This window comes from Stegodyphus dumicola, chromosome 8 (genome assembly GCF_044657685.1).
Source record: "Stegodyphus dumicola isolate Sdum_Otavi_A_Nest chromosome 8, ASM4465768v1".
NCBI classification, from domain to species: Eukaryota; Metazoa; Arthropoda; class Arachnida; order Araneae; family Eresidae; genus Stegodyphus; species Stegodyphus dumicola.
This window is the reverse complement of record NC_140775.1, coordinates 101,578,842-101,604,719: the sequence shown is the minus strand read 5'-3', so window position 1 is coordinate 101,604,719 and position 25,878 is coordinate 101,578,842. Positions and strand designations below refer to the sequence as shown.

At 32.5% G+C, this 25,878-nt stretch overlaps 1 protein-coding gene across 1 annotated transcript; it reads left to right on the top strand.

Moving 5' to 3' along the window:
* The first annotated feature begins 1,606 nt into the window (after positions 1-1,606).
* LOC118193954 (3-hydroxyacyl-CoA dehydrogenase type-2-like) lies at positions 1,607-24,926 on the top strand. The gene is made up of 5 exons (XM_035365121.2): positions 1,607-1,757; positions 5,919-6,083; positions 14,334-14,498; positions 16,546-16,783; positions 24,476-24,926. Exons 1-5 carry the CDS (start codon positions 1,731-1,733, stop codon positions 24,676-24,678), a joined length of 798 nt encoding a protein of 265 aa, XP_035221012.1. The 5' UTR covers positions 1,607-1,730; the 3' UTR covers positions 24,679-24,926.
* Positions 24,927-25,878: the final 952 nt, after the last annotated feature.

Sequence of the window (25,878 nt, the reverse complement as noted above, 5' to 3'; positions counted from 1 at the left end):
ATGGTACTTTGGGATATAGAATGGCTAAGTCTTAGCCATACATATTCGATTAAAATGATTGCTTCTTTTTGTTTTGTTTAAAGAAGATCTTTATTGATCCAGCGAACACTGTTGAAACGAATTATATCACCATCGGTTGAAGTTTTGTAAAACAGTTATGAACTGTTTGATTCTAATTCATATGGAATAATTGAATAGAATTGATTAAAAAGTAACTTCATCAATACGTTGTAAGGTTTATCTTAATGTATCTATCAGTTAATTTTAATTAAAAGTTACTTTCTTGTCCTTTCTGAATTTCAGCTTACAACTTCCGGCCAGAACATGTTTTCAGAATCGCGGTCAAATGCAAATGAGGAGAAGAAGTATTTAGCTTGGAAGTTTTACTGATTTCGTTAGAGAGCCAAACGTAAGATTCCTTTCTTTTAAGTTAAAGTTGAGGAACCTTAACTGATAAGCGAATAATTGCTTTAGTTAGGTAGAAAGAGAACAGATACTCAAGAAGGGTTAAATATCCTATATTATTACAAATAAAGTTCATAGAAGACTCCTTCTTGGAGTTTACAATAAAGCCTCCACTCGGGCTTGAACTCAGAAAACTAAGAAATAAAAGTTAACTAATCTTAATTAAAAAGATAGAGCCGAAGATATCAAGATTCTAACAGAGTTATCCCCTTAACGCTAACTAACGGAGAAGCTATCAGGAGCCTAAGGTACGGCCGAGCGTAAAAATAGCTTTAGAGAGAGTATAGCCAAAAGGCTGACGCGCGCTGTATACAATCTCTAGCTCTCTAACGAAGTCAGTAGAACTTCACAGTTAAATACTTTTTCTCCTCATTTGCATTTGACCGCGATTCTGAAAATACGTTCTGGCAGGGAGTTGTAAGCTGAAATTCAGAGAGGACAGTAACAGTTAAAAGTTACAGTAATGTAACTTTTAACTTTGTTACCTGCATTCTAAATTTCAAGGATTAATTAGACATGAAAAGTTTATATATTTATTTTTTTAATAAAGTTTGGTAAAATTCTTGCATTTTTAAGTGGTACTCCTACATAACTCCTCGTATTTCTTATTTCTAAAAATTTTCGCTTTTCTAAAACAATTTTTATTTTTAAGCCTCGAAATTCTCTCTTAAAAAACTTTTTATTAGGCAATTCAGTGAAAAACATATGTAATGTCACATATGATAGTTTGGCAAGATAATATAAGCTACCAACAAATAGTACTAGCATTTCCGCCTCACATATGGGAATACGGACAGACAAGATAGTTGCATACATCCCTGTTTGAGTATACCAAGAAAATGCAATGAAGTATTGGGAGTTTTATTTTAGCACAGGAATGTATCTATACAGATTCATCGTCGAATTGAAATTCTGCATAGAACGTAATAACAAACAGCAGTTATTGTTCCGAATTTAATTTTCTCAGGCTAGATTGTGATCCTTCAAACCAATGTTGGACAATCAAAAACTGACTTCATATTCTGCTGATATCATGCTGTCGTTCTCTCCCGCTTTATTTAATCTAAAGTTCTTTGTTCGAAAATTGACCTTCATTTATCTGTATAGCTCGCGTTGCTTAGCAACCCCAGAATTAAATTTCATATGAAGGTTAAAAACGACACAAATCTATCCTTTATCACTTAATACTTATCTTAGTCGCCTACTTATAAATATTTCAGTGAATCTTTTAATTCTCTTCCCTTTTGAAGAGCAAGTCTATCATTATGAGCAGCACGATAAGAAATGTAAAGGTAAGGTAGAAAGAAACATTCATTAAACTATATCTCAGCGTAAAGAAACATAATCGAAAATTATTCTAGCTTTGCTTAAATTTTATGCTAATTTTATACATAATATGAAAGTATTTGAGAACATTCAGTCCTCTTCTTAAGTCAGGACTTACTGAAAAAGTAAATTTCGCGTATTTCATTTTAAAGTACATCTATTATGAATTTACTAACTTTCTTTGGTTTCATACATTTTTCCCGATATATTCCTTTTTTAGACTAGAAAACTGCGTCTCATTTGTACGATATAAAATTAACTTCGTTTGTAAAAACTGTTAAATGAAATTATTTTGTTTAACTGTGTCTGGCTTGACGGAAATATATCCAAGTTAATATATTTTAGGACTATAACTTGATGAACTCTTAATATTTTATGCTTTTTTTTTTAAAGAGAGAATTTATATAACTTTTACGTTTACAAGTATAATGACTAACATTGCGGATTTAGAGATGGAATTTTGCTGTAATTACTTTCGTGGTAATTTAATTTAAAAGCAATATAAATAAATAATAATCTCGAGTTAAATTATGCTTTGATTTTTATTGCTATAAAACGGAGTTTTCTCTTCAAATCTTAAAATTCATCAGTTTTGCAATTCTTACTAATTATGATGCATAAATTTTTATTTTGATTCCGTAAAATATGTGCTATCTTAATATATGATTTATTACTATGTAAAAGTAATTTAAATAATTATAGCATATTTAAAATTTAAAAGCTTAGAAAAATTACAAGTTTAGAATTAAAATGGCATAATAAGCATAGACTCACTACTTATTCGATGGTTAGAGTATAAAACACAAGCAATTTTGTATTTGTTTTAGATTTGTTCCCTAAGAGTTAATGGTGTGTGTATTTAATTATGGCAAAGCACACTAGGGCTATCTGCCTAAGGGGAGGGATGCCTTTCGTGGAGGACTTTCTAAGGGAAACTGGCTCGTATACACGTTACACATGGGGAAAACCACGAAAACGCCCATGCAGCCAGCCCGTTCGCGGGATTCGAACCTCGGACCGAACTACCAGTGTTCAGCGACCGCTCGGCCGCCCCTAAGAGTTAATGTGCGAATAATAAAATGTTTAACTTCGTCCTCTCTACAAATAATATACATATGTACATATATGTAATTGTATGAGAAAATTATAGTTTTTTCTATTATTAAAAGTACTCGGAAAATTCTTTGTTGATCATTGCTCAGCTGCGAAGCATCATCTCATGCTGTTACTCCATAGAATTAGTTTTCAACATGGTTGACAGTTCGTATGATTTTGGCGTTTGATCAATAATGGGGACAGTTCTAGAGAAAACTTTATATACGTAATACTGTAAAACTTTGATTGATAAAATTTGAATGATGAAATATATATATATTTGTACATTTAAAGCAATTAAATATTTTCAGTGGAGCATATAACGCGTTAAAGCATTGAAACATTAAAGTTACATTTTATTGAGGACTATACTAGTTTAATTTGATAAAAATCTTGTTGATCAAAAGCTATTATAATGTTCTTCCGAAATGAATAATTTTCAAAATCTTATTTCTAATGCAATATTGACAAAAACAGTGTAAAGCGAAAGATTATCATGGCATGTATTACACATATAAATTCCTTTTTAGATAAGAAGTGGAAGTTTCCAAATAAATAATTATAAAAATTTTTATTATTACGTTAGAAAGAAAATAATCCGAATTTTTATCAATTGCAAAATCTCAGCATATATTCTTAAAATAAATCTAGCTTAAATATTTTGATTTTAGGAAAAAACTGATTATCTCATGATTTCGCTTCTTGATCTATGCGCACTGCCAAGAAATAAACAAAAGCTTGAACAGATAATTTTAAAGCAGCGTTTCTTAAACTGGCTTTAACAGTTTTGATATTTCTTATTATAATAATTTTACAATGACCAAATATTATTACACAATGTATTTGAAAATAGATAAAGATAAGACAATACACACAAAGAAAAAAGTAAAACGTTTCGTAGAATATTTTTTAAAGTAGAAACGTTCATTTTACTTGCTTTGCACGTGACGTTGTCATTTCGTCTGTTACTTATTTAAAATTTTCACATTGTTTTATGTCTTAAAATTAGCAATTAAAGTTTATGACCTAAACCTGCAGTAGTATATTACAGTACAAGTGAAACAATTGACAGTTTCACACACGCTTGTGTTGGATTTGCGCAATGCTTATGGGTTCCCACAAAAGTTATAAATATAATGGGGTCCTGGACGTTGCGAAAAATTTTCAGTGATAAAAAAGGATCGCGACAGAAAAAAGTTTAAGAAACCCTGTTTTAAAGTATACAAGAATTTTAAAATTTAATTAAACCATTTCTAATGATATAATAACATATTCAGAACATTTAAGTATACGCATTGCAGCAAAGATACCTTTGAATATGATGTCTGAACACTTTGAATATCAGGTAATTAATTTTTAAAATACGCCACATACTGGCATAAAAGAATTATGTGGCTAAAATAGACATAATGTAATGAGAATAAGCATATTTGTTTAAAATTTATCTAAATGCGATAAGATTATAATTAGATAATAAATAATTTATTTATCTAATTATATCTTATTTAAAATTTATCTTTTGTTTAGATATCCTTAAACATAGGACGAATCTCAGCGTTATTTAGCATAATATATATAAGCAATGGCTACACAAAAGGCCATTTTGCATAAATGGTGAGACGCTGCTACTGTTGGGAAAGATTTGATGTTCCTCTAAAAAGTTCCCATTGAAGACAACCTTCTTGTTATTGAGGGGACTCGTCGACTAGCTTGAAATAATAGTTTAAATGAGAAAACTAAACTAACTAAATAAAATAATATATTGAAATTTCAGGTTCAAATACCTACAAAATGTTTAATGTAATACATTATACAAAATGTTTACATTATAAAATACATTATACAAAACCCTTAATATAGTAATATGTGACTTGCTATCTTCAAATGGGCAAAATATTGCTGAAGCATTTACTCTTATTTATTTAAAAATAATTATTTTTTTTAATATGTAACGAGGACACAAGGTAGTTTACTTTAGAAAGGTCTTTCACAAAGGCATTGCTTATACTAAGTAGATAACTCACACGTGCTTTTCTATATTCAAATAACCTAACGTAACCTACAACCTTTTTACTTCAAGTTTTCATAAAATTTTTCATGAAGTAGAAATGAAGTTTTTTTCATGACAAATACATGCATGACAAATCTATGCAAAATAATAATAGCCTTATAAAACTGAGATTTAATGCCTTTCGAAAATGTTAGCTTCTAGCTTAGAAACTAGTTTTTTTTTTTGTGAAAATTTTAAGTTGGATCTACTGGTGGCCTGGTTAAGATCTTTGAACAGTGCCAGTTCGATTTGGGTTCAAGTATCGGAGAAGGGATTGTAATGTGAATACAAGTCAGTTTCCCTTACAAGTCCTTCATATGTGAATACATACAATTATACTATGTGAATACGAGTCCTTCATTTCCTCGCCTTAGGTCGATAGCGTTCGCCTACATTGCCTTAATCAACAAACCATGCAAACAATTGAAAATAATGCAAAAGTGCATAAATGCATAGTTCCCTCTCAAACTTTTACTTTTAAATTGCTTATGTTTAGTTTTTTCTTTTTTCATGCAACTTTGAATTATCCTAGGACAGAGAATGTACTTTAACTCCTACATATATATTAGTTTTCCCACAATTATAATTCTAAATCCATTAACTTCTGAAGCAGATCCTTTTGTGTCATAAAATTTATTTGACAAATTAGTTAGCACTTTTCGAATATATTAGTTTAACCTTCAATTTTTTCTTAAATTTTAAAATCAAACATTGAATAATTTAGCTGCCATTAAATGAATGAATTTAAGGTATGTGTTATAAATTTGTTAATTTCGGGTTCAGACGCACTGTCCAAAATTTTTTTAGTTCAATGTTTCGTTGAATTTTTTGCTTAAGTGGGCATTTTAAATTCTTTTTAGGTATCTGAAATTTAATCTCATAATTTTAGCTTTTCTTCTATGTATTTTCGTTAAATATCTGTATCCTGTTTCTGATAACTGTAATTTATTCTATCGTTTTAATTTAAATTGGCTATTTGAAGGGCTTAGTGGTCCTTGTTACTGGTGGAGCAGGAGGACTTGGAAAAGGCACAGCCGAGCGACTGGTGAGAATTGGAGCAAGTGTAGTAATATGTGACTTGCCATCTTCGAACGGGCAAAACGTTGCTGACGAACTTGGAGAAAACTGCATTTTTGTGCCTACTGATGTAAGCATTTACAATTTGATTTAATTGAAAAATAATTATTTCAGTTTACAATGAAATTTTTGGAGATTTTTTGCATTTTAATATCGCAGCAATATGGATACACAGGATTTCTACTTAAAATATATCATATTTGAATTTTATGACATCAAGAAAAGTAAATATGCTATCACCTTATGTTTTATGCTATCAAAGAATCGTGTGAATGGACAGATTGAAAAAATTTGAAAAATTTGATACTTTTCTTTGGAGAAAGAAATTTTGAATAATATTACCAAACTTTTATAACATAGCCCTTTTATAGCATTGTTTTCTCATAAGCATACCAAAATTCTTTTGCTGTTATTGTAACAATTATAATTATGTAACGAATATTTTAAGATGCATGAAGTTTTTATTTTATAGGATTTTTCATTTGGAAAGTTGTATTTATTTAGACACAGGAATAGCAGCTGGAGAGTCCTAGGAGATAAATGCAGTCAGACCTTCTTATAAGTTAAATATATTAATATTTGAAACAACAGCAAGCTTTAATTAGTAATTAAAACATAAAATTTTAAATATTTAGAAGTTATTATAAAAGAAAACTATAAATCTGCGTTTTTCATAAAACGTAGATGATGTTACCATATTGTAATGATTTAATCTTTTTTTATATAAACACAAATTCAAAGGAATTTAATTTTTCTTCGTGAATTATCTCAAAAAATTAAAAAGACGTTTTTATCAATTTCAGCTTAGAAGGTCTCTCTGTTGCAGTTATTGATACCAGAATTGTAAAAATATCAGTAGATATTCATGTATCAAGATAAGTATCTTGTAAAATGTATATATGGAACCTATGGATTGTAAAAAAAAAAACTTCTGATCTGTTCTCCCTCACAGGAAATAAGATTCTCTTAAGCTGAACAATTCTAAGATATTAGTCTTCAGCTTTGGTATTAGACAGAAAAATGTTTACTCTTTTCTCAGCTTTCATTAAACGCATTAAAGTAAACTGGAGATTTGTGCAGTGTTCTGCTAACCATCTTCTATATATTTTTTTAGGATCCTAAGAAAACTGCAATAAATACTCACCATGCTAGCTATTAAAACTGGTGTTTCGTTGAGAAATATATTTGTGCTCTAAATGGACTAAAGCTCAAACTGCTCTTCTGGACTATAGAGCTTCATCGGGATGTTCGTAATCGAACATTCTCTGTTCCGTCAATTCTAATGGAGTTATCATGCCTAAAAGTGCTTGATACTAGAAGAAACTTTTCCGAGAAACGAACTCCTCCCCACGTTGGTTTAACCCGCTAAAAACCACACCCCGATATACGCGGACATTTTCTGCGGAAATTTGTTTAGTTTTTCGCATAAGTAAACCAATCAGATATTCCGAATGCAAAGATTCCCGGAGAGGTTAAATTGTTTAGAATGAGTCAAGAATTTTTTCCTCATTTTTTGAAAGTCTGTTTGATCCTAAGATTTCACTTAAGAAAGCCAAACATTCGCCACTGGCAGCCACGCTTGTCAACGAAGTACAGTCGAACCTCGGTACAGTGAACTTTAAGGCACCGAATTTATATATATTCTCTATATCTGATTAGATAAAAAATGTTGCTAAAGTTTCATTAGAATTATTATTTATTACAGTCAATAACTATCTTCATCGAAAATTGTAGATGCTTATTGGTCAGTCCGGTTCTTTTCTTATTAAATTTCAACTTCGAAAAATGCTAGTCATATATAAATGAACTCCTAAACATAGAGATTATTGTTCTTTCAAAAGTTCGTAACTGAAGGTATTTCTTTTTGATAATTAATAATCAATAAGTAATCAAATCTGTACACAAAATGTATATCACAGTGTAAATTACTTAGCCCCATTTTTAGATATTCTGAAGCATCACTCACGTTCATTTTTTGATAATGAAAATAATGCAGTTCTAAACTATTGAAACATGAAACGTTTTTCTTCAGTTTTTTTTTTTTTTTTTTTTTTTTTTTTTTTTGAAATTGCATTCGAAGACAAGTAAAATATCTTAAAATTTCGTTATCAGTTGGTTTTATCCGATGTTCATTTTCTCCAAGATGTGTGGTTGCAAAGGAAAGATTTACTAGTAGTCTTATATGAAGAAAATATCTAAACCTTGAAAAAAACCTAATGATGTGAAATCTTGATGCGAAACTTCCATTCAGAAATCAGAACTTGAGAAGCAATAATACTGAAACAAAACAAACAAGAAGCATCACATTTTTTTTATTCTTTGATAGATGAGATGAATAATCTGTATAATCACAAGGTTATACAATTGATTCACTACACGTTCTTTTACTGAATAGCGAAGGCTGAAAAACTTCTGTCAGAGTATCAGCCTTGAATATAACTCTGTCCGACAATTCAACCAAAGAATTTGAATATAATCGTAGAAAGCTATTCAAGTTTTTAAGAAGAAGTTTTATAAACTGATTTTTGTGTATTAAAGATTTGACATGGCTCTGTTTAGGAACTTTTTAAGTTTTTATTTAGATTTGTATTTAGGACTAGATGGCCAAAGGACTAGATTGTCTGCATATGTAAGTACTTCAGTATTCTCTTCAACCAGGGAGCATATTAGGTCATCAACATACACGCCAAACAGTAAGCAACTTGACACAAATCCCTGAGGAAGGCCGGTATGTAGTGCCCTGAAGCTAGATTTCTTTCTGTCATAACGGGAATTTATAAGGCCAAGAAAATCACTGAATCACTGAAGCATATTTCCTGATAGATGTCTAGTGGCTAATTCGTATAGGAGCTTTGTTTCCCAGACGGAATCATATGCACTTTTAAAATCCCCCAAAAAAGGTTCTACGATACTGCTGTTATCAAGATAGTTTTTAATGCTCCATGAAAATTGGTTACATGTTCTCCAGTAGATCGGTTTTTCCTAAAATCAGCTTGCACAGGGTGTAGAAGGCCCTTTGGCTAAAGATGCTATCGTAGCTTGCTTATGACAAGTCTCTCCATTAACTTTGTAAAGGTACAAATCAGAGAGATCGGCCTGTAACTAAGTCGGATGCTTTTTCATCTTTCTTTAACAAAGGGATGATTGCGGCCTTTTTTCACAAGGATGAAACAATGTTAGTTCCAAACCATATTTTATTATAAAAAACTTCAAAAGCGTCTTTTTCGCCTTTTTTCTGGTATGATGAATAAACTCTAAGAAAAAAAATCGAGTTCTGAAAATTTATCCTCCGTCAGCTGGAAAACAGCCAACTCTAGCTAACATTCTGTAAACTTAGCATTACACAATTCTGCAGCCGAGTCGCTGAAGCTCTAGCCAAAAATAGTACTAGCTTTTAAAATCTCTATCTAGTTTTTTCATGTAACCTGATTTCCTTTGCTTTGAAGCAAATGTTTTGCAAAGGCGTCAGCAATACAACCATCATTACATATAAATTTGCTGTTTAATTTCATTGGATCCTTTGTATTTTTACAATTTTTTAAACAGAGCTTGTTCATATATTGTTCAATTTATAAGCCTTTAAAAACTTTTTAATTTACGTTAAATATAAATTCCTCAAAGGCCTTATTTATTTTTATTTATTTCTCTTAGCCTTATTTATTTTTCTTTTCAGGACTGTAGAGCTTCTTCGCTAGTCCCTCGTAAGCTGGGGATCGCTGGTTTTTTTAGCTCTGTCGGGGAGTTCGTCACAATTCTTCTTAAGATCTGTTAGGAAGTCAGTCAAAAAACAACGGAAAACCTTCTGCTAACCTCTTGGCGGCATTAATAATAATATTGTTAATGCCAGTAATCATTTTATCAGGGTGTTGGTTGAAATCTATCTTTTTTCCATGAGAATCCGAACCAGAACCATACAGTGTCTACAACTGCAGTCTTCAATAACAGTTCTGTGCGTAATGTACCTAATATCTATGGAAACCAACAGACGATCTGGGTTACTAGGAGCTCCACTACAATGTAAGAATGTAGGGTGATCTCGTTTATCGAATACAAGCTCCACGTTAGAGAACAAAAAGTTTTCAGCATCTCCTGCCAGGTCTCTGTCACTATAGACCCAATTTTAGGAATGCGCATTGAAGTCACCAATTACAATAATCCTTCTGCTGATGTTAATTAAATCAAGGTTTGGATTGTTCATGGGTGGATATTAAACAGAATAATTTAAAATGGCAATTATTCAACCAGAAAATTAGCTTAGAAAATTCAACTTGATCATCTGTATGAGCTATGGGTTTTACAGTTTCAAAGCTGAAAGTAATAGTGTACTGACACCAACCAGAATATAACTAGCTACTTTGTTTCCTTTCTCAAAGATATATATATATATATATATATTGCTGGCGCAGTTTGTGAGCGTCAAGAGCACGCACTTGTAATTTATTACGTTGAATAAAAAGGGACTTAAACCCTTAACAAGACTCTGTCTTTTATCCAGTTTTCACAGTCACCTCTTGGTTGCGTGCAAGTTGGAGGCGCGCAACGCTACAAACTAATCTACAATATTATTTAAATTCAGAGAGCATAAGTAAATCAATCGCAAAACGAAACCATGAAAATAAATTCACCAATTTAGCAAATTAAAATTAATCTAAAAAAAATTTTTTTTAAATGCATAAGTGAATGACTGTTGAGCAGGCAGGAGACAGACTTATCAAGTGGAAGTTGCCTCCAAACCTAACTCTTCAATCATTCAGTTCGTGTTTCGTCATTCATGAGGGCAAGGGTAAAAGTCAAAACCAAATGTAAAGAGTGAAGAATGTCCAAAAAGAAATACCAATAAAGTGGTGCCTTTAGAAATTAGCAATTAAAATTAAAGTTCTAAAAGGAAAATACCAATGAAGTTTTTTGAGAAATAAGCAATGTAAAGTCTAGTATTAAATTAAACTTTTTAAAAAATAATTAATTTTTTTAAAAAATTAATTTTTCAGAAAAATTAATTTATAAACCAATGCATTTAAGAAAGCCTTGTCTACAGAAACCTCCCCGACACGAATATGCATATCAATAAAAAGGAACTAGACAAAATTTATATTAACCAATAAGAAACAAAAAGAACTAATTCATAATTTATAAAAAGTAAATATATACTTAAAAATATAATTTCATATATGAAATACTTAAATACTTCATAAAAAATACTTAAAAAATACTTAAAGCAAGTAAATAGTAAGTTTTAATTCTAACTTACCTACTATATTAGCGTTGGGGTCTGCAAAAGTATTTCCAAAGTGATGTAAGTGTGTTCTGCAAATTATATAGATGGCGCTTATGTAAGTAAAGTTGAGTGCCAAGCTGCATATTGCTTTTAACTTTTTTAAGGAATTTTTGGAAGATTTCTAGGAAATTTTTGGAAATTTTTTTTAAAAAATTGTTTAAGGAATTAATTTCAAACAATTTTTACTTAAAAAATTTGGGGAATTCTTTTAAGACATTTTAAGACTTTTTTTTAATTTTAAATTTTACTTTAAAACTTTTTTAAATTAAAAAATTATTTGCAATTTTCATAAAAAATTTTTTAATTAATATTATTATTTGCAATATTTACACAATTATGCAACAGAACACACATTTCACATTACAAACAAGTTTACATTTATTAATTCACAATAACCACTTAACTTTACTTGACTTCAATTAGTACTCTTTTTATGGTATTTGTAAAACATACTTACATCTCTTGATTGGCTCAGCTACTAAACTCCCTACCATAAATAGTTAATCAGTTAAAATTAAAACTTGAATTACATACTTTTAGGATATTTAATTTTTTTCTAGATTTATATTATTTTAATTTTTTAATCTTAAAGTTTACAAAAAATTTTTAATAAAACAAAGAATGCAGCTTGGCACTCAACTTTACTTACATAAGCGCCATCTATATAATTTGCAGAACACACTTACATCATTTTGGAAATACTTTTGCAGACCCCAACGCTAATATAGTAGGTAAGTTAGAATTAAAACTTACTATTTACTTGCTTTAAGTATTTTTTAAGTATTTTTTATGTAGTATTTAAGTATTTCATATATGAAATTATATTTTTCAGTATATATTTATTTTTTATAAATTATGAATTAGTTCTTTTTGTTTCTTATTGGTTAATATAAATTTTGTCTAGTTCCTTTTTAGTTTCTTTTTATTGATATGCATATTCGTGTCGGGGAGGTTTCTATAGACAAGGATTTCTTAAATGCATTGGTTTATAAATTAATTTTTCTGAAAAATTAATTTTTTAAAAAAATTAATTATTTTTTAAAAAGTTTAATTTAATACTAGACTTTACATTGCTTATTTCTTAAAAAACTTCATTGGTATTTTCCCTTTAGAACTTTAATTTTTAATTGCTAATTTCTAAAGGTACCACTTTATTGGTATTTCTTTTTGGACATTCTTCACTCTTTACTTTTGGTTTTGACTTTTACCCTTGCCGTCATGAATGACGAAACACGAATTGAATGATTGAAGAGTTAGGTTTTGGAGGCAACTTCCACTTGATAAGTCTGTCTCCTGCCTGCTCAACAGTCATTCACTTATGCATTTAAAAAAAAAAATTTTTTAGATTAATTTTAATTTGCTAAATTGGTGAATTTATTTTCATGGTTTGGTTTTGTACTTGATTTACTTATGCTATCTGAATTTAAATGATATTGTAGATTAGTTCGAAAATTAAATTTTTTATATGTTTGCACATTTTAAATTATTTTACTTTAAATTTGCTTTTTTACGTATATACATGTTTTTTAAAATATATATATATATATATACTGAGAGAGAGAGAGTCAGGGAAGGAAAATCTTTCCATACCCGTCTGCACTCTGATTGCCTGCGTAATAATAAAGATATCAACCTTTTTATCATTTAAAATCTTCAAAAGTTCGGTTCTTTTAGATTAAGTAAGTCTGTCTACATTCCACTGCATAATGTGCAGCGAATCCTGCTTACACCTCATGAACGTAGCAGTCCGGATGAACAATAATTAGAATAGGATCTCGGCTGCAAAGTTGGTACCCATTCAGCATTACTAAGGAAGTACGTGTAGCTTAAGGAATGCTACGGACGCGAGTAACGTTGCCTCCCTAGCCGTATAAAATAACAGTATATGTGTAGGAAATTGAATGGGACTACTAGTTTCCATGTATCTCAATCTGCATAAAGTCTTTTGACGAAATGAAAAATTTTAATAGAGTTACAATTTCTGTGATGAGAAATAACGTAGCCTTATTACCAAACGACTATTTATAGAAGTTTTAACTATATAGCCTAGAACTCAAGTAAAAATTCAAATCAAAACTTTATTAACCCTCTTGATCAATTTTACAAAATTTAAAATAGTAAGGTAAACCATGATTATTGATCTTCTCTTGCAGAAACATACACTGCAGGTCCTTTACCTTGACAGCGATGGTTTTAATTGCTCCAACAATAACCTGCATCCAAACGTACAGCACCTGAGTCGATTCCAATATAACCTACTTCTTAAACATATTAATAAGCATAACTAATAAACCTCAATGTCTGCTCCACAGTTATTGTTGAGGAGTTAGGCGCAAGAAGGCAAGAACGCCATGTAAGCTCCGATTAGGAATAATATTCTTTTTTAAACTTTTATGTTGTTTGCCATTCAGTTTGCATAAATATTGCAATCTAAGCGATTATCGCAAGTAGCCAAAAACAATACGATAGAATTTAGCTTAAAACTAACTAATTGTTAGTACAACTTACTGAATTGCTGATTCAGAATAATTTTTAGTCTAAGAAACTTCATTTTTCTATATTGTGGAAAAACCTTTCGATTAACTTTGCCCAATATTCTCGTATTATTTCATTAGAGCATTCTAAGAGAAAGCATTTGTAATTCAGTGTACATTAGCTGAAGGAATATGGGTGGAAGTTCCAGTAGTAAAACAACTATGCATATTTTTCCCATATCATTCATTGTCTATGATTGGCATAACATATCTTTACTTGATTTCGATGCTGACGATCAAGCTCAATAAAAACCTTACAGGACTATCTCTAATTTTAAAAATCATCATTTCGAGTGAGAATCTTGCCATCTTTGGACATTGATACATTTTTTTTTTCTTTTTCTAAATATAAAATTTACATTGTTTGTAAAATCAAATTCATAAATTCTATGATGAAGCAAACTTTGAAGACTGTTTTTGCATTTAAAGAAATTGCATCCTGCGCACTTTTCTTAGTCATGTTGCAATTAAGCTATTATTAATATTCTGTTTATTACTCTTTTATTCACAGATCTCGAAAGAAAGTGATGTCCAAGAAGCTTTAAGAATAACGAAAGAAAAATTCCACAAATTAGATGCTGTAGTAAACTGTGCTGCAATACTTAAATACATACCAGTATATGATTTCAAAAAAGAGGTTCCGCATCCTTTAGAAGATTTTATGAAAATCATAAGCGTAAGTATTTTTTATTTGAAGTAAAAAATCCAAATAATCTGTTTGTTGATTTTTTCGAAAGTAAAATATTTTGCAAAATACGACATAAAGAAATTTGGTAATACCTGAATTATCCGATTTCTTTATATCAGTAACAATAAATTAAAATTAATTTGCTAGTACATGTGACATAAAATTCATTGTGTTTCATGCATCGGTAAATTAGCTTTTTTCGAACAAAAATTTAATTTTTTTCAGAAAGATATTTAATACTTAAATTGCCGAAATAGTAAAGAAAGATAAATTCGCAAACTGAGATCTTAAACCTTTTACTAAGTACTAGAACTCAAAAAAAAAAAAAAAAAATTATCTGTTAGCTGAAAACATCAAGGAGGATTAGACTTGTAGTTTGAATTAATTGCTGAATGAAGACTGTTTTAAAATTGGAAAGTTTTTGGCTTATATTTAATTAATATAAATGAGTTATTTGTAAATTGGTTGCAACCCCCCCCCAATTTTTTATTTTCATTATAACACTAGTATCATATGTTACTAGTGTTTTCATGTAACACTAGTATCATTTCATTATACACTAGTATCATCCCATGGAAATTGATAATTTTCATTATAACACTAGTATCATCCCATGGAAAACAGCACTTGCAGTCATTTTCAAACGAAATAACCAAATGGGGAGGTGTCATTAGTTACTTTGTTCTCAGCTAACCATCGAATTCGGGAAAATGTTTTCCTCCCTGTCATATTTTGTTTGACAGTAGAGAACTCAAGCAACAAGGGATTCTGTTCAGAAAGTGCTGGAAGCTTCTCTCTTTCTCTTCATATCTACGCATCCTCCGCTAAAATTTCCTCACACATTATAACGTAAGAGCGTTCTCATTAGTGAAATTTAGTTTAACTTTCTTCATTGGCGTGCTGGAAAACGAATGATCTTTGTTTTTATCATGCCTCGAAATAGTTTATTTTATTACTTATATTCAGAGCTTAAATTCAGCCAGAGCCCCAAATAAGACGAGGTACAATATTTTATTTCATTATTTTTTTATTTATCATTAATTAAAAAATTTATTAAACTTTCATCTATCGCTTTACATTTTATGGAGTTTTAATTATTTAGTTATTTTCTAGTTTTTATTTTTATTTATTTATTTTTCTTTCATAATGGTCTTTCATAGTGTTCCGACACTTCTATCTTTGGAAATTAAGTTCTGATTTTGCGCCATTTTTAACCCTTTTACAACAGCGAAACTCATTTTCATTAGACTGACAAATTATAACCGGTTGGTATTTCGTACATTGACATCACCCGCATCTTCAGATTCTCTTCTGTATATCAGAACAGTTAATCACCTTTTCTCCAACGAGTCGTTCTTAGATATGATTCATCACAGCTTTCAGAATTAGTCTCTTTGGCTAATTGCCTTTTTTTCTTTTCAGATTTTGTGGCTGCCGCATGTAACCGACGATAGTCAGTATGAAGCATTTATTAGATACCGGATATAACTGGTAGTCGTGAAAGAGTTAAAGGATATTACTTGAATGTCTCGCTTATTAATCATGTTGAAATTTGCCATATTTTAAGACTACAAATCTGCGGCTTAGTATCCTAAAATTTTAATAAAATTTCCATCTTGTTTTCTAATAAAATAGTTTATTTAACCGTAGAATAAATATAAATATTTGCTTAAAGTGCTTTAGAAATATTATTAGCTTTAATATGTTTTAAAAAAATAATTCTTATAATTTTCAGTTGTATATGGATAACCAACTTCCTATTAAAAAACATTTATTTTATCTTCATATAAAATCTATATTTTACTAAACTCCCTTCCAAAAAGAAGAATGTAGTTATTGAAAGTCTTGTGCTCCCGAACTTTGCCAAGTCATAAACTAAAATATATTACTCAGTAGATTAAATTTGGAATATGACACGTTTTATAGCTTGTACACAGAAAATATTGTTAATCTGAAAAATTTTCATATTTCAGCTCTTTTATTAATGCCAGGTTTGAATTCAAATGACTAAACAATGTTTTATTATCTTTTTTAGGTTAATCTCGCTGGTTCATTCAACGTCATACGTCTTGCTGTTGGGCTAATGGCAAAAAACCGGCCTGATCAAGATGGGCAGAAGGGTGTCATTATTAACACTTCAAGCTTAGCTGCCTTTGATGGCATGCCAGGTGTATCAGCTTATGGTGCTAGCAAAGCGGGATTAATTGGAATGACTCTTCCGTTGGCCAGAGATTTAGAAAGTGAAGGAATTCGCGTCGTTACCATATCTCCAGGTTATTTTCAATTTATTCATAGCTTCTAAAATTAAAAATTGATAATTCTCTAATGCTTAGATTAAGAAGCGTTCTACTATGCCTAAATTTTCTTGTATTTATTTGAGGTACTCCCTCTCTCCCATAATAATAGTAGCAACTGAATATTTTTATTTGCAACTGCAGCTGTAAGTTATATTGTAGGCCAAAATTTCGAACACTTCAATCAAAATCAACGTTTCATAACATCTGTAATTTTTTTGACACATCTTTCAGTTTTTAGGTTATAAGGTATTTCCTCCCGCTTTCCTAGAGTGCCTTCGTGGTGTCGTAGTCAGCCCACTGAGCCGGTATTTCAGAGGTCGGTGGTTCGATTCCCGGCGAAGGCGTTGCTAATTTTTTAATCTCTCTTGTTCCAAAAAATCCTAATGTCTCTACAAGGTTAATCTAATTATTAAGAATTATAATTTTTTTTCTAATTTCATCCGCTGATAAAAATAATTGTTTTATTTCAGCTGAATATCAATTAATTATAAAAGTGAAAAAGAAGAGAGTTTTCAAGCAAAAATCGAGTTGCGATTTTTTAGTTCTTGATGCATCAAAAGAAAACTAAAAGTTCAAGAATCCAATTACATCATGAACGCAATTACAAGAATTTGGAAATGTGCGTCCGAAATCAATTGTCAGAGTGAATCTTATGCTAATGCTGATCCTTTGAAGAAACAAAACTGTGTAGGTTAATGCAAAGATTATGAAGAAAAACAGGAAAAACTTAAGACATATTCCTCTTAGCAGAAGATGCACCATAGAGACAGTAAGTACACTGGTGTGCAAAAATTAAGGACGAAGTCGAAAAATTAGCATATCAGATGAACGAAGAGGTAGAGCGGACAGAAAGACCAATCAGGAGATTAAGTAAGGTGATGTACGGTAGCACATGCGCAGATATGCAGGTAGACGTAATGGGGGAGTGTCTGAGTAGTATAAAGCATGTTGTCGGTGTAAGATCAGTATTTCTGGCAAAGAGATTGCACGCCGTATAGCAGTTAAAATCACAACGAGTTGCTGCCTCAGCGAGAAATGGCGAATAATCAATCTGTTAGACGACATCTGGATGCTTTTACCCGAGGTCGAATCATTGGGAAGTTGGAGGAAGGCTGCAGTGTGGCAAGTGTGGCTGCAGAGTTCGGAATTGCTCACAGCATCGTTTCACGACTTTGGAGACAATTTCAAACTACAGGAACAGCTATCCGGGGGTTTAGTAGTGGTCGTCCACGAGGAACCACACCCGCAGATGACCGGTATATTGCCTTACAGGCCAGAAGAAACAGGCGGCAGACAGCGGGAGAAATCGCCAGACACGCGACACAGGCGACTGGACGACCGATATCGCGTTTTACCGTGGCCAGAAGACTGCACGGTGGTGGTCTGTTTGCACGACGCCCTGTACGGTGTGTACCTCTAACGCCTGCCCATCGGAGAAGGCGTTCTCTGTGGTGCCGGGAACACCGGAATTGGAGAGACAATGAATGGGGACGAGTACTCTTTACAGATGGGAGCAGATTCAGTCTGAGTAGCGATTCTCATCGCATACTCATCTGGAGAGAGCGGGGAAGCCGCAATCATCCCTCGAACATCATTGAAAGGGACAGGTATGGAGGTGGCGGTGTTCTCGTTTGGGGAGGCATCATGCTTGGTAGTCGTACAGACCTTCACATCTTCGACGCAGGTTCAGTCAACGGGACCCGTTATTGTAACGAGATTCTTCTTCCATATGTGTGTCTTTTTAGAGGCGCTATGGGTCCGCAGTTCCTTTTCATGGACGACAATGCACCATGTCATCGCACAGTAGCTGCCGAACAGCTCTTAGAGAGTGAGGATATTGAACGTATGGATTGGCCGGCACGATCTCCGGATCTCAATCCCATCGAGCATGTATGGGATTTTCTAGGCAGACGTTTGGCAGCTCGTACCTTACCACCAGTAACGATTCCGGAGCTTCGATTGGCGCTGCAAGACGAATGGGCAGCAATGCCTCAACAACTCATTGACACCCTCATTCTCAGCATGGGCAGACGCTGTGAAACCTGCCTAGCAGTCAGGGGGGTTCTTATCCCCTATTAAAGACCGGATGTTTCTTGCTGGACACCCATCACAGGGATGTTTCGGCCTTCAGTCGCATTGCGCTCCATGCTACTTTTTCAATAACGCTTCTTTTTATCCCTCTGATTTCTCTTTTAGTAAGTGTTGCTTACATTACTCATGTCCTTACGTATTGGGGATCTTACGGTATTAAATGTGTTGATTTGGAAAGCTTTTGTACAAAGTTATATTGAAAAAACTGTCTCGTCCTTAACTTTTGCACACCAGTATAAAGGCTATGTTAATACACTCATGTCCATAAATTAAGGATAATGCAAAATCAGGCAAAGGAAGAGTTAGAAGCAAAACAAAAAGCTTATTTATTAAACAAAAGGTAAAGAGCAAAAAAGATGTTATATGTTTGATATTATAAAAAAAATTAGCAATTTTTCTCCCTCCAGCAAATTAAAAAAAAAAACACCCTATTAACAATATATATATATATATATTACATGGTTGGTATGATTGTTAATACATTGTATGTCTCCCAGACCATGCAATACAGTCCGTACAATGCCTAGGCATGCTGAGTATCAAATTATCGATCTGATCTTGGGGGATATTACACCACTCAAAAAGCAATGCTCTCCGAAGTTCTGGTAGACATGTAGGAGGAGGTTGATGGGCTGCAACTCGTCGGCCAAGCATATCCCACACGTGCTCTACTGGAATCAAGTCCGGTGAGAATGCTGGCCAGTCCATACGGGTGATATCCTCCGATTGAAGGCATTCGCTTACGATGTTTGCACGGTGAGGACGAGCGTTGTCATCCATAAACACAAATTGTGCGCCCATGTCGCCCCGAAACAAACGTACATGTTGTTCCAGAATGGCATCCTGATAGATTTGGCTTGTCATGGTTCCAATTTGAACATGCAGGTCAGTTCTGAAACCCAGAATAATTCCACCTCAAACGAGCACTCCTGCACCACCGTAACGGTGTCGTTCACTGATGTTTTCTTGGTGGTAACGAGTACCTGGAGCTCTCCATATGAATGTCCGGCGAGAATCAGACTGCAAGCTAAACCTGGACTCGTCGGAAAGCATCACACAAGCCCACTGTTGCGGTGTCCACAATGCATGCTCTCCTCCAGGCTAACCGCAGGCGACAGTGAATTGTAGTAAATGGAACGCATCTGACAGGTCTACGAGCATATAGACCAATCTGCCCTAAGTGTCTGTACACGGTCTGCCTTGAAATTGTCGTACCAGTGGCTGAAGAGAGCTGAGGAGACAGGTCTGAGGCTGTGCTCCGCCTGTTTCTTTTGGCAGTAACTTCCAAATACCGGTCCTCATTCGGCGTTGTAACTCTGGGGCGACCTGTGCTGTAACGTCTACTCACATTACCATCATCTTGGAATCGTTGCAAAGCCTGGAGATGACACTCTGGGCAATTCCAAGTTCGTCTGATACTTCCAGTTGGGTACGCCCACATTCCAGACGGCCGATAATTCTACCACGTAGAAAATCATCCAAATGTGTCTTTGTGTCATAACTATTCGGTTATTGCACTGAAATGCTTATAAAGCGCCTGGAAACAATTTTACTTCTTTGCCTGTATTCCTTATATATCACTCTCTTACACTCTCGTCATTGTGACGTATCATCGGTGGCATCTGGTTACTTCCTGAAATTTGCATATGATTCTTGAAGATGTGTGTAGTGATTTTACAGGTGATATATTTATTTTAGAGTTCGATCTCCGCGTGACTCCGAATTATTCTTAATTTATGAACATGAGTGTAGTTCTTCCGACATACTGGATAATACGTTTCTTTCACTTCAGCGAGTCATATTAGAAGAATTAAATAACGATGGCTCCAGTAAATTTAAATTCACGTATACAAGCAGAGCAAAGCTTCGCAACCGAAAGATCGTATTTAAATGTTCAAAATGCAGCAACGTGCAAAATCCAGAAAATATTTGAACACTCAAAACAAAAATTAGGCGTTATTTTTAATTTATTGTTTAATTTTATTTAGTGTTTTGATAGTAAATGTTACGTTCAGTATTTATTTATTTTTTTTTTTTGCTATTAAAATTATGGGATAGAGGGAGTATAAAAAACTACGTTTTTTCCATGCTAACTAAAAATTTTTTAATTTGATGCAGGAAATGATCCAAAACAAATACAGTATCGTAAAATTGTACACAATTTCTTTTAAATACATTTTACGGATTATTGCCCAGAAACAAATATTTGGCTAATTGTTTCCTAACGCGATCGATGTGTAATCCTCTGACATGTTGCAAATCGGGCATTTAAGTCTGCCAAATATTGAGACTAAGTGTGGTGATAGTTTTAACAAGGAAGTATCAACTTTTGTTTGACTGCTAGAACATAATAGGTTGGATACAAAGTTTACCTTCGCAATGTTGAACTCAATTATGTCCTATACATTCTTCCTCAGCAGCAAATGAAAGAGCATAGCAGTATTCGCATTTTAGAGACAAATAACCTGTAATTAATATCGGGACAACTCCATTTCTCTTCTCAACAAGGCTGTCGCTGTCACTGAGTTAACAAGCTTAATTTGTGGACTCACAATTAACTGGATAGATAAGATAAACTGGCAATGCCTGTCGCTGTTCAGCTGATGATTGTTTTGAAAATAATATCGCTCGCTTTCTTGATGCCATTGTCGCAAAACTAGATCCATAGCTCGAGAGTTACAGTCCTTTGTATGAAAATCTCATTTCATATAAACATTTTAGATATCTATATGTACATCTAACCAGGTATACAGTCTTTAGTCAAAACAAAAAATGTATTAATTCTTCGGGAAAAAACAAAGATTAATACAGTGTTGTGTATATTTGGTTGGCTTTGGCAAGTGTTGGCCGAGTCAGTCTAATATAACCAACATTGGCATTATTGGAAAGAAGCTTTCCCTTTTCAAACTGAAGCAAGTTACCGTATTTTATTCATTATCGGCTTTATAATATTTTGCTGGAAGTTGCTAACTTTATATTCCTAAGCAAAGTTTAATCAAGGAGAGTACTTTTTCTTTAAATTAAACATCGCTTTACTCAGAAGTTTCGATTTTTTTTTTTTTTTTTTTTTTTTTTTTTTTTTTTTTTTTTAAGGTATTAGGTTTTCTACAGTATGCTGTGAAAGCGATTTTATAAAGGCGAGCGCGTCTTAACCTATTAATATTTTCGTCATAAAGGTAGAGATAAGTATTTTTGGTTGAATAAAATTGCATAGTGTAACATGAACTCAGAAGAGTTTTTCATTAGTGGACTGTAGATTACATAATTTGAAATTATGTTATAGATTATAATTTTCCCGTCGTTTTAGACAATTATTGCACTTATTGCATCACATTACTATATTAACTTAACATTATCACAGAATATGGAAACGGAATGGTAAGTATTAAAAATTTCTCAAAACATTTTCATGCATTTGAAAAAAAAAAAAAAATTCTTGCCATCATATGGCGCACAGTAGAATGTGTAGGAAGAATGAACTTACGTAAATGCACTGAATGTTACTGCAAGTATAGGCATTTAGCCCCATCCACAGAATTTTAGGCTTATATATTGTACTTCCATTTCTTTTGAATAAAATTTTAAGCCCATGCAGAACTTGGACTAACATGCATGAAGGATCGACTGTATGATTCTTGTAAATTCCAGTATTTGTATAATAAAATGAGTGCTTAAAGGTTAAAAAAAGTTAATTATTCTTAAAACAGAGCTTAATTAATCAAATTTTCCAAGCGTGTTCAGCCCGCAGGCGGTCTAACGGTGAAATTGCAGCATCCTGGAAGTTGAAGAATCTTGTATGTAGCGTATATACGAGCCAATTTCCCTTAGAAAGTTCTCCACAAAGTTATTCTTTCCCTTAAGCAGATAGTCCTCGTGTTCTTCCCTGTAACCAAATAAACTAGACCAATCCAAGTGTGTTCTTACATCCTACTTGCTTTTCAGCGACTCATTGCTGCATTTGAAGCAGTAAAGCCCTCTTCCCCCCCCCAGATCTCTGCAGTACACAATGATGGACAATAACGCCAGTGCTAGGGAAACTATGCTTGTAGGTGGATAAGATGAACTTAAGTGGAATAACTGTTTATTTAAGCTGATTACATGTACTTGAACGAGGCAGTATTGCTGCCGGGCATGCCGTGGATCCATTTATTTCATATAAAATCTCAGTTTTATTCCATTCTTGTAAATATTTCAAAATACGCTTAGATTAATATCTAAGCGTATTAATCAGTCATAACAAGAAAACAAATTTCTTGAAGTGGTACCAATTATATCTTTTGAGGCGCAATCATCACGGTCTGCCAGCAACATTCGAAACTTCGTATCCGTTTCTATTCTGTAATGTTAAGTTTCGTTCTATGAGCTTACTAGATACAGCACAGGACAACAATGAGTTTGTGAAACATCAGGACTTTACCATATGGTACTGTCCCAATATGTTAATCAATGAAGCATCCTAAGGAGTTTCTGTGTTGTCTTTCCAAAAATATTTTCATGCAATTGTTGTTCAGTATGCACGCTAAAATAAAGACTTTCTTTACAATTATTGCTTACAAATATCTTAGTCTTTTTCCGAAAAGTGTTTGACACTATTGTTGATTTTATGATGCAATGCTGGATTATTTATCACATATCTTCGAAACTTAATTCCATTCGTAATTTGTCTAATTCTGTGATGTGCCTGTGCTAGTCGGCATGAGAAGAGGAAGTGTTCCGTCGGAACTCTATAGTTTCAAACAGGAATTATTCTCTTTAGGGAAGGGCTCGTGTCTAGATGTGAATTGACTTAAACGAGGAAGGTTGCAGAGATAACTTTACTTTTCAAATTTCCGTTTATCTTTTTAATTATTTTGCGACTACAAACTAAAAATATCAATAAGTTCATTTTAATTCATGGTATTCTAATCGAATTTTTCAAAATATGTAATTTTGAAATGGCAAAAGGAAGTATGTAAAAACTGCAATGGATATTTTTCTTTTCTGACTTACTTTTTCTGACATTTTCCTTTTCTTTAAACTAATATGAGCTCAGAGATATGCAGTGCAATTTATATCCGTACAAAAATTATACTATACAGATACTGTGAAGAAACGTTTTTTAAGCCTTAATCTTTATAAACTCCTTCACCTCATGTTTCTGCCCGAAATAATAAGAGAATTAACCGCACTAGAAAAGAATACATACAATTTGCACCAAAAGATAAAAGGTGAGCTTTTTATTCTAACTTGCAGTCATATCTTTATTCTTCATAGCCGATTTTATTGTCAGCATTGAATATTTCAATTTGAAACCAAATGAAGAGCAAAATATTAATTTTCAACATTTTATAAATTCCAGCAATTTTTTTTTTTTATTTCGTATCCTGTAACTTTCTCCAGTTTGTAAGGTTATATTCCGTAATTTTTCTTTTTAATCTGTAAACGTTTTCGATCTGTAAATTATTTAACGTTTTTAAATGATTAAATGTTTGTAATGTTCTATCTTTTCATATACTGTTCTCAATTAGTGAATATTTTCAATTTTTAATAGTCATTTACTTAAGTTAATGATAATACTTCTCATTTAAAACTTTTCAGGGAGCTTTGATACTCCACTTGTTAATGTTGTTCCGGAGGAAGATATAAAGGTAATAACAAAAAGCATACCTTTTCCTCAGAGATTAGGGAAGCCAGATGAGTATGCACATTTAGTTCAGACAATCATTGAAAATCCCATGTTGAATGGATGTGAAATTCGAATCGATGCAGCAGCACGCTGTCCATTCTTTAGAAACGACTAAATGCAACTGCCTACTTTGTTGAAATAATATTATTGAACAGACTTTTCTAGTTTCATACTGAAATTAATTGTTTCTGATTAACATCTCATGTTAAATGAATGTGTTACTCGAATAGATATAGAATTAAACCTGCTGTTGTTAAGAAATGAAGCAATGTAATTTTCCAGTATGCTACAGAAAATTATTCTGTTTCATACTGCAATTTTTCTTTTGTCATTAAGAATAAAAATGTGCAAAATATTAATAAACATCTTGCGTGTATTCAGTGCATAAAATAGCTAAATTATCAGACAACAGAATCGGAAGAATATGAATCATTAAAATCTTTGAACTATTTTAATATTCGCATTTACTAAAAAAAAACAGTTTCTTCAAAATAAGTAACATAATTTTTAAAGGTTAGGTGTAATGTATTAAGGTGTAATGTCGTTTTTTAATTAACTTGCTTCTTTGATGAAGAGACATACTTTTTCTTCTATGACAATGTTTCTAAAATCCGCGGGCGTACTGAGTTCATCTTAATTTTTTAAGCAACATGATGTTTATAATATCTTGTTTCTTTCGCTGACGATAAAAGAGAATAAAAGTATTATATTTTACTCGTGTAATCGCTATATTTGTACTAATTACAAAATATCCATAAAATTATCCAAATTTACATCAAGTTCATCGTTTCACAATTCAGCAAACACACTGGTGTCAAAAAGTTAAGCATAAATCGTAACATATAAAGAACGTGAGTAAATTTTAGTTGAATTGTTCAAAATCAGTTTTGGAGAATCATTGTCTGAGGTTGAAACAGTGTACATATGGCAAAACATTTCAGTCAACGTCCGCATGTGCAAAACATGTGCGCACGTCAGAAAGAGAATAAAACTGTTTCAGGGCCATACGGATATCAGGGAGGTTACATACTGTACGGAGGAATGAGTTAAATGATGAAAAAGGCCGAAGGATGGCACAAAGATGCCAAAAGGACATGTTTTTGAAAGAAAGAATTATTGGAATGCTAGAATGTGGACGATCTCAAATCGAAGTATCTCAAATTTTGAATGTGTCTTAGTGTATGATCTTAAAACTGTGCCAGAGGTTTCACAGTACGGGAGGTGTTACCCAACAACCAGTATAAATTCGACTAAGGGTAATAACCATTCGTTAAGACTGTTATTTGGCAGAGATTGAGAGACGTCAGAGGGACTG

Bases quoted from the DNA above. Each gene is read 5' to 3' on its own strand.
- LOC118193954 (XM_035365121.2), top strand. From the start codon at position 1,731: ATGAGCAGCACGATAAGAAATGTAAAG. The intron at 1,758-5,918 runs GTAAGGTAGAAA...GGCTATTTGAAG, and splicing joins GCACGATAAGAAATGTAAAG to GGCTTAGTGGTCCTTGTTAC. The intron at 16,784-24,475 runs GTTATTTTCAAT...AAAACTTTTCAG, and splicing joins CGTCGTTACCATATCTCCAG to GGAGCTTTGATACTCCACTT.